General features: G+C 36.1%; 1 protein-coding gene across 1 annotated transcript in view; it reads left to right on the plus strand.

Annotated features, from left to right (window-relative positions):
* The first annotated feature begins 1,822 nt into the window (after positions 1 to 1,822).
* Positions 1,823 to 9,838, plus strand: part of LOC140234161 (ubiquitin-conjugating enzyme E2 W-like) — a 21,317-nt gene continuing 13,301 nt past the window's right edge. Inside the window, exons 1-4 of the mRNA XM_072314234.1 lie at positions 1,823 to 1,841; positions 4,395 to 4,486; positions 5,721 to 5,823; positions 9,206 to 9,361. Coding sequence (XP_072170335.1) covers positions 1,830 to 1,841; positions 4,395 to 4,486; positions 5,721 to 5,823; positions 9,206 to 9,361 — 363 coding nt within the window. The 5' untranslated portion in view covers positions 1,823 to 1,829. The remainder of the gene's footprint in view (positions 1,842 to 4,394; positions 4,487 to 5,720; positions 5,824 to 9,205; positions 9,362 to 9,838) is intronic.

The following is a 9,838-nucleotide window of genomic DNA, read 5'->3' on the forward strand; positions in this document are numbered from 1 at the left end:
TCGCAAAACTTTCGATATCAAAGGAGTGATTCGTTTAGTATCCAGTATAGGATCTGGGCTCTATTGTTAAATATTTCAAAATTATTATGATGTTCTTCATTTTTCCTTGTCAAAACGTAGGTGCTTTTAATATCTGTCAATTCTAGCCTCTTCAATTAACCCTATAAAGCCCTAGCTATTCTGACCCCTTCCAGGCCCAAGGGGGGGGGGGGGGTGCACATTGTGCCCCCTCCCCCTATATGACTTCTTTATCATACCATGATGTATGACCGTTATATTTGGCACATGGGTAGAGCAACTCATACTCTACATGACCCAACATTTCTCAAGGTCATCCACTGAGGGCACTATTTACCAAAATATAAAGAAATACATAGGATATGCGCTAAAATCATTTTTTTTCTTTTTATTTCTTTATCCCCAGTATTATGTTTTTGTTTTATATCAATCATATTCATATTTACCACAAAGGAAAAGCAAGTCAACCTTCACTTAGTTTGTTATGGTTGAAATTTCTCAAGGTCAACGTCTATTATGGGGGCGCTTATTCAATACAATATAAAGAAATATATGAAACCTATGATGTATTGCTTGAATATGGATACATTGGTGTCATATTTCATATTTCCAAATATTGATATTTTGAATTTGCAGATTGATAATATGATAAACAAATGATATTACAGGCAAAGCTTGTGTGAAGATGATACAAAATAAAAGGGTTGTCTTTGGAAAATACTGTATTTCTATTATATCTATTGTTTGATGCCTATGTCATATAAGAAGACCATTTCAGGGTAATTCACAACCATAATTACTTCACCTTTTGGTCCTTCAGCAAATTACAGCCAAGAAAACCACCCATTTCATCCATAATTTTATTGTTAACTGAAATTGGAACAGATAATCATGCAAAATGGGACGAACATGGTTGTCAGTTTACGGTTCCCATGGCAACCAACAATATCGTACATAGCTAAATTATATATTCAAATGTTCACAATAAGATTTTAGGAAAAGTCACCAAATTTGGTCGAAATCGGGTAAAGGGTGTGGGAGTGGCAAACGAAAATATGATAGGGGGCACAATGTGCCCCCCCCCCCCACCCATGGGCTTTATAGGGTTCCAAAGGGAGGAAATCAATTAAACTCGAATCATTTTCGAATACAGTTCCACATTGATTGGATGGTTTATGCGTGAATATCGTAATTTGTTGTTATTACTGACGAGGGTAAAACTATAATTTTTCGTTTCAACACGCAATCATGGCAATAATAAATTCAGTTTACGCTGTACATGTAACGGGTCAGATTAGAGGTCGAATGCAGAACCTATGTTGAGGTGAGGATTCAGCTTTTAACTTCTTGTGAGATACTTAGAAACCACATAATAACATGTTAGAGAGTATACAATTATAAGACGAATTCAAAGTTTATGATGAAAATCAGTTTTGATAGGGCTGAAGTATCTAAACACAAGGTAAAACAAAGTGATCCTAATAAAGACTCATATCTCAGTCATTTCAAAACCTACTTTCATCAAATAAACTTGAATTTCTTTGTAAAATATATGTTCATTGCATTATGAGGTTTCTCATTATCTAAAAGAAATAAGAGAAAGAAATACAAAAAGTTCAAAACCTGAACCCTTATCTCAACCCAAACTGTATCATCAATATTAATGAATTGATAGACGAAGCATTAATGTGCCGGTATACTAATACTCGTACCAGTCCACCTGTTCGACAGCCCCGAATCCGTCGATTAATTCTTCACGAGACGATAGAGGGTGCTCTTTCAATAATAATTGCGGACGTTCTGATGTAAATATGGCGTCACAGGTGAGTACTCTGCTGCTTTGTAATTCCTCTGTCGTCTGTTCTTGTTTCTTCTTTCTTCCCGGTTTTACTGAAGCTACAAGGCTGGGCCTCTGATAGAAGTGCAAAAATATGTTCATTTTGGCTGATCCGTATTGCCTATGACTATTACTTTCTTGTGTGTTTGATATGCCAGATGACCTTCGCTCGCCTGACAGTGTTTAGCATGACTTTACAGACAGTGCAGTGAAAATGATCGGCCAGCGCCCGGGCAGACAGCTGTTCGTTTTCTCGGCTGGGCCGTGGCCGGGTAGGCGCAGGCCGGGTGGTAGGATCATCATGGGATGGGATAGGGCTGGACTATAAAATCAGGAGCTCCGTGTTTTTGTTACTCGTAAAATTAATTGTAGCCATCACCATCTATGCAGTTGAGAATGCATCTGAACATATTCACTCCCATGTTTCAATGTAAGTTAGATCTATTAGCGAATGGAAATATTTGTTCTGCAGTGCCATCAGATCAGGTTTATTATATGGACATGGTATGAACATGCCATGAATTTAACTGCAGAATTTAACTGCAGAACATACTGGCACAATATCTACCACTACTAATTCATCAGTTAAATTCATGGCATGTTCATACCATGTCCATGTAATAAACCTGATGGCTGATCACATACAATGTAGGATTGCAATGGATATCCAACATATGATGTGGGCAAACATCTCTCTGACAATCGGTGAGCTGAACATTGACTTTCAAGCAATCCACCCATAATTCAAGTCAACCATAATCCTGTCCAAAATTCGACCACTGATTACATGTAAAACATATACACCTGTACCATGTGTTTGCAAATTAGACTCGCTAACACACACGTACACATCAATCGCCTACAGTACAGACACATGCTAGCCGAGTTGGATCAGCACGAGTGTACGTAGACATAAAAATTTGTCTGTGCGGAGGAGTTTTTTAATCATTTTTTGACATTTACATGTACGACTCTCCTCCGTATAAGGGGATTCTGTGAAGCCAAACGCAGTCTCCGCAGAATGTACCCCTGACAAGATAAGACCGATCTTTTGGTCAAGAGAGCATGCTGCCATGCAGTCGAATCACCAGAAAGCATGCATACAACCTTCAAATTTTGTAGCCCGAAATGCAACTCATTTGATGAAACCTCAATTCTGCTTGGTCAGAGGTGCAGTGAGTACTTTTCGCTATGCTGCCCGGCAGTCATCTAGGGGTTTTTTCAAGATGTGCATTGTTTACAAGTCTATCTTGTGTGCATATCTTTTTGCACATTGTTGCTCACTGTGGAAGTATCTTGCTTGCATGTACATGTACACTATGTACAACATGTAGGCCTATCTATATTTGCACATTATTAAATGATACTTTTAAGATAATTTCTCTGACCAGTAGGACAACGGCTTTATTTTGAGTACCTTAATTTAGCATGAATATCTGATATGGGATGCAGTACATATAAAACGAAATGCTAACTGCTTCTCTTTTTTTTTTTTTTTTTTTTTGTCACAGTTAGAACTATTTGCCCTTGTTGATTTCTCAGCAGTGCAGCTTTCCCTGAGATGAAGTCAAGGAGCATGTAGTTTTAACCATATTTGGGCAAACTTTTTGAAAATGTCCCTTGAAGCAATCAATATTTTTATGGTTCTACAGAATTGACTGTGTGTTAAGTGTTGAACACAGGGTCTACAAATGGAGGTAAATGATTTGATAGCAATTTCCAGAGAGAAGTTTTACAAAGTATCAAAGTGTTTGCTTCAGAGCTATGGTACAGATCAGTTTGACAAAGTATCAACATTTAGGTGTTGGCTTCAGAACTAAGGTACCGATTGAAATTGGGACAGTAGCTTAAAGGTAGGGGATACCTTTTACAGACCTCCCAAAATGCAGCAAAACATTAAATATGAACCTCAGGGGACTTGTTTAGGCCACTGCTGAGAAATTTGGAAGTCAACAGTTATCTACAATTTGAATAATGCACAAAACTCAACTACTCAGTAGTTCTGTGTGTCAGCCACACTTAAGCCTTTTTGTTGCAGTCTTCTGTATATTTTTATCTATAAACACAAATCTAAAAGTATAAAAGCTGAGAATGTGTGACAAGAATGTATATAGAAATGTTTGTAAGTTTTGATGAACTTTCTTCACAAAATATACATGATGGACACACATGCAGTGCATGGGTCTGCAAAGGTAGCCTAGTAATGTACTGGAATTTAAGGTGAGCCCCGAAAAAAATTCAATTCAAAATCTAACGGTCAATAAAAATGTACTAAATGTTACCTTCCACTTTCAATACTTTATGGGAGTTTCTAAAATGATACTCTCGTCAACATACCACTGTATTTATACAACTCTTCATTTAAGGCATGCAAATGGGATTCCCTACCTCTAAACAGTTGTATTTTTTTTTTGGGGGGGGGGGGGGGGAGGGGGCAGCATTGCTACATTGTATGTGTGTTTATTTGTAAATCAACCTTGTTTTGGTTTTCATTCATTCATAATTTTGTTTTCCTTCACAATCTGTGTTTATTTTTCAGAAACGTTTACACAAAGAGCTGCTACAAATACAGAAAGATCCACCGCCGGGTATCAAAATCAATGAAAAGTCAGTTACAAATACACTGTTCACGTAAGTATCTAATCTGCGTGTGCTTTGACTGATAAGTCAGCTTTATGTGCCAGTATTGAGCAATGAAAACACAATCACAAGGTTCTAGAAGACATTATTTACCATTTGCAGATCATGAAACAAAAACCCATCTTCAAAATAATTCTAAAATGTAAGTTGGGATAGAAACAACCAATGTAAAAATGTATCAGTAAAAGTATTGTACAAAAGAAATGTGAACAGTAGTTCAAATAAAATTGTTTCCAGAATAAACTGTCTAAAGTTATGGTTTATGGAGAAAAATAGTGACATCTCCAAGGTTATATTTAAGGCTTAATTGCAAAATGTTTATATACGGTAGGATATTTTGTGATACAACTGACCTAAACATTTGTATCATGATAACTACAACATTCTTTAAATCACTGCTCCCAATGGTAAACAATATCTTTAACTGTAGTACAGACACTGCAGTAAGCTCTGATTAGAACAGAAAAATACCAATGATGAGTCATGAATTCGGGCTTATCAAATTTCTGTCCAGGCCAGAAGTTTATCAGCCAGAAATTGTGACTCAGTGTACACCAGTGTATACTGTTTGGGTAGTTTTAGCCAAGCACAACTCTGTACTATTGTATATTCAGTTGCCTGACCAACCCACAGACTTTTTATATTTTTTTAAAAATTTCTATATAATGTTTATTTATTCATTTTCTTCTTAAATGAAGTGGCAGATCATTTCCCTTTTTGTGTAATTGCTTACCTTGTTTTTTTTTGTTGTTGCTGCTTTTTGAGGAATGGATGGTAGATAGGAGCTCTAATTTTGCCGAAATATTTCCTGATCAAAGCTTTCATTGCTGATCGTTCTGAAAGTGATTCTTGTAAACACTGCCCTATAATCAAGGTACAAAACTGTAGTATAGACTGTACCATATGAAGCTCATTGCTTTTCAATATCAGCTTCTTGCCATAATATGTTTTTCTTTTGACAATTTGAGATAATCTGATAAGAAATCACAATTAGACAATTGCACGATAGATAGATGATATTTTAGATAATCAGATATGTCCAGAACAGGTCCTGTTGTTCTGAGTTGTCAGGCAAGTCAGTGTTAGAAGAGGTCTATCAATTTTGTGGTGCCATTTTAGTCCACGAACTACGTTTGCCTACACCCCCACGCAAGCATCCTGCCCATACCTTTCCCAGCATCAAACCACATGTCGTTGACAAACATACCGTTCTTCTCCCTTACAGGTGGCTGGTAGATCTCGATGGTGCACCCAACTCCATTTATGCAGGGGAGAAGTTCCAACTACAATTCAAGTTCAGCAATAAATACCCCTTTGACTCACCAGAGGTAAGTCAAGTTTCTTTGTTTTTTCCACTTTTCCTCAAACTTCTATTTTCACCAGGCTCAGGCCACTTGTTAAGTAAGTTCATTTTTTTTTTTTCTTTCTGTAGTCACTCATTTTGCAAAACTTGAGATAATTCTTGTCTTACTGGCAGGAGAGGTTACCATATATTTTTTTAAGTTTTAGTTTTGCAGACGAAGTGTAGTACATGCCATACAGTATTTCATTTTTGTTTTTTTTAAAGCAATTTCAGTTTCAAACCAAGGCACACCACATACACCAGCACACACACACATAGATCACTAAGCTGAGCCTCCTGTCCTAGCAATAGTGAATGATGAAGTGTTTATGAATAGTTGTAAAGAGTTAATGCACTGTAGCAACAAACATTTATTACTCCCCCTCCCCCAATGTGTTTGTAAAAATTTGATAGGTATGTCCTGTATTATATCCATTCATCTTTAACTACAAACTCCACGTAGTTCATCAAGCCTGTACCTGTACATAGTGAATTTAAATTACGGATATGTGACATTAAATGTACAATTACAGCACAGAAACAACCGCAAACTCAATATGAGGCAGTGTTATACCTTCCAAATTGACACAAAGTACTACTGCACACTGTGACATTAGAAACTTGCTCTAAATGGCACAGTTGCAGATTATATAATCTGGACCCTGTTTTATGAAGAGTTATTTAATTGATTATATAGTTGATTTCTATCATAGGCTATGGCAGCCTGTGTGGTAAGGGAATTTACAATCAATTTCATCTTTTGATAAAATGGGACCCTGGATAATAATTGTATGGGAGCAAGATTTTGCTCTCAAACCGTGATGGACTTAAAGGTCCAGTTTACCTTTGGGAGCAGTGATTTCAAAATGTTCAAGATATCACATTTGATGCATATGTGTAGGTCTGTTGTATCACGAAACATCCTACCACATAAAATTTTTGCAATAAAGCCTAAAATATGAGGAGATATCAGCATTTTTCTCAATAAACCATAACTGTATACGGTTTAGTCTGAAAGCATTCTTATTATAACTATTGTTCACATTTTGTGTATTTAACAATACTTAACATCAATTATACGGGTTCAAATTTTTACAGTGGTTGTTTCTATCCCTAACTCTCATTTTAGAACTATTTTAAAGCACTAATGTTGGGTTTTTGTTTCATCTGCAAATGGTAAATTATGCCTTTAATATGTGTAGTGGAATGCCACAGGCTGATACAACATATGATAATTTGGATGGTAAAGGCTGGATGTAGCTGGTGCACTCATGTAGTTAGTGTCAAATTAAATTGCAGCATCAAGGCAGCCCAGATTAAGGCGACTCCAAATTATCAGGCTTATATTGCAGAGTAGGGTCGCACTGACCAATTAAATTACCCTTTCCATTCTGGCCATGATCTGTATCGCACAGCAATCTTTGGCAACGAGTGTAATACCACCCATGGTTGATATCCTTGAAATGATAATAGTAATAATAATATAATGTTCTTATATAGCGCAATTCAACACAAAATAGGTTCTCAAAGCGCTTTACATGCAATTGTACATAATGAAACAAAGTTACAACTGGAAAGTGGCAAACCACACATCATAACGGTATAATTCTAATATACCACTGGAACAGTTACTGAACAGTGTAAGCTAAACGAAATAAGTGAGTTTTCAGTTGTTTTTTGAACAGTTCAGATGAAATGCATATTTTTAGCAAAGGATGAAACAGAAACTTTTTATTTGAAAATATGTCTGTGAGGAAAAAGAACAGAAAAGTTACTGCTGATGCAAGCTGTGTAACTATTACCGAAAAGCTCTTTATACTCAGTGACACTTCTCCCTGTTTCCCTACCCACTTGACACAAAAAAATATGCCTGAAAACACTTCTAACAGTCAGTGCAGCCGTCAGTGTAATAGTGCTGACACTTTTGAATGATAGTAGCATACACAGGCTCAATGAGAATATGCCGAGTTTCAGGGTACTGTGAGAATTTTTGTAAAGTGGTTGAATCCCTTTTGGTCTAGGTGTAATATGACAGTGAGTCATTATGCTTGAGTGCACTCTTTCTCTCAAGTGTGATTTTTGGGGGAGCTGGTTATTCTGTCACTTGTTTCAATAGGAATGGAATGTTCAATTGTAATAATTTTTACATAATTTCTGAGCTGTGAATCTCTTGTTGTACTGTTGGATTTAAAGATATAGTCTGGCTTCTCCTTCAGGAGAAGGCCGTCACACCAAAGTGGATGGTTTAGACTAATCTACAGTCATACCTCCTTTTACACAGGCCCTTGTACCCATACACTGACATTATATATTACCACATAAACATGTTCTGCTATGATAGGGTTTGTGTGCAACACAATATTACTGATGAACAGGAAAACAGGAAGTGCGATGGGAAAGTGCTACAAGTATGCTCATGAAAAAGAAAGCACACACACAAATCTTTTAAATCTTCCCTTGTTGTCAAAAGTTTCCAATTCATGAAGATTGCAAATAACATTTCCTCAGTGCTCACATTGTCAACTAGTACATGTACTGTAGCAGCCTAAATAGTATTTGTTCCACATTTGAAGGAGACTAGTTGAACCGTTACTAATTACTACTTTTGTGATTTCCATCTCATGGTCTACCACAACTGCTAGCCTTCAAAGAGAAGGCAAGGGCAATCATTGTGAATGTATGCAAATGAATGCTTGTTCATGCAAAACATTTTTGTCTGGGATGAAATTTGCTTTTGATTGATATAATGTTAATTTGTCAACTCCTTTGTCATAAGGAAGCAGAAATTTGCCTTAAACTTAATTGATGCAGTGTTCTCCATTCAGTTTGAAGAAATTTTTTCTGTCTATTGTCATGTTTATGTGTAGACAGAGATCATGCATATTATATATGATGACCTAGCAATGTTTGTCGGAAATTATGTTTACATGTTTGAGATTTAAAAAAAAAAAAAGACTTGCAGGGCAAAATGTACACATAGCTAGCCGTTTTAGGGCTAATTCAGGCATTAATTAATGTATTGTTGTTTGTGTCACATCTATTCAGTCTTCGTTAGTACTTCTTTTTTTTTTATCTTAGTGTGTTCTAAACAAGTCCCATGACTCCACAACCTTTCGTGGTAGTAACCACAAACTGTTAGCTTCTGATCTATTTGATTCTGAATTTTTACTTCAAAATGGAAGGCACATCACCAGTGTCTCAAATACAATTGGCAGTTAGCACTAGGTATACAGTACAAGCTGTCTCTTCAAGCTATCTACTTTTTATGTAATTCGTGCATATATGTTAAATTGTATTTTTCTTTGTTTTTTGTTTGTTTGTTTGTCTGTTTTTGATTTGGAAAATGAAACAAACAAACAAACCCACAGGTTGTGTTCACTGGCACCAACATCCCAGTACATCCACATGTATACAGCAATGGCCACATATGTCTATCAATTCTCACGGAAGACTGGTCCCCAGCCCTCTCTGTACAGTCCGTATGTCTCAGTATAATCAGCATGCTCAGCAGTTGCTCTGAAAAGGTAAGGCATGTGTTTGTTTGTTTGTGTCAAGCATGTGTTTGTTTGTTTTGTTTTGTTTTTACATTATCAGCATCTGTGTGTGTAGAATGACATTGATTTGTGCTTGTTTGTGTGGTAAGCCACATGAAATGTACCATTTGTAGAGATTCCCTTCCCTTCATCAGACTTTAATACTTTAGTGTAACAAAACTCAGCCACAAAGTATGATAGCTCTTGAAGAAGATGTCCCACTTACTGTATTTGACTCCTTTGATAAAGGTAATGGAAGTACAAAGCTGAGAAAGGTGTATGTGATATGACATCAAACATGAGTGTGGAGTTAAGTCATTTAAGCTGGACATATTGTTTGCATTGTGTAGTTTCCAATAATTTGATAATAATTTGATAATGATGATGATAATAACAATAATAATGGTAGTAATGATAATAATAATAATAATAATAATAATAATAATAATAATAATAATAATAACAATA

The sequence above is a fragment of the Diadema setosum genome, chromosome 10 (genome assembly GCF_964275005.1).
Source record: "Diadema setosum chromosome 10, eeDiaSeto1, whole genome shotgun sequence".
In the NCBI taxonomy this organism is placed as follows: domain Eukaryota; kingdom Metazoa; phylum Echinodermata; class Echinoidea; order Diadematoida; family Diadematidae; genus Diadema; species Diadema setosum.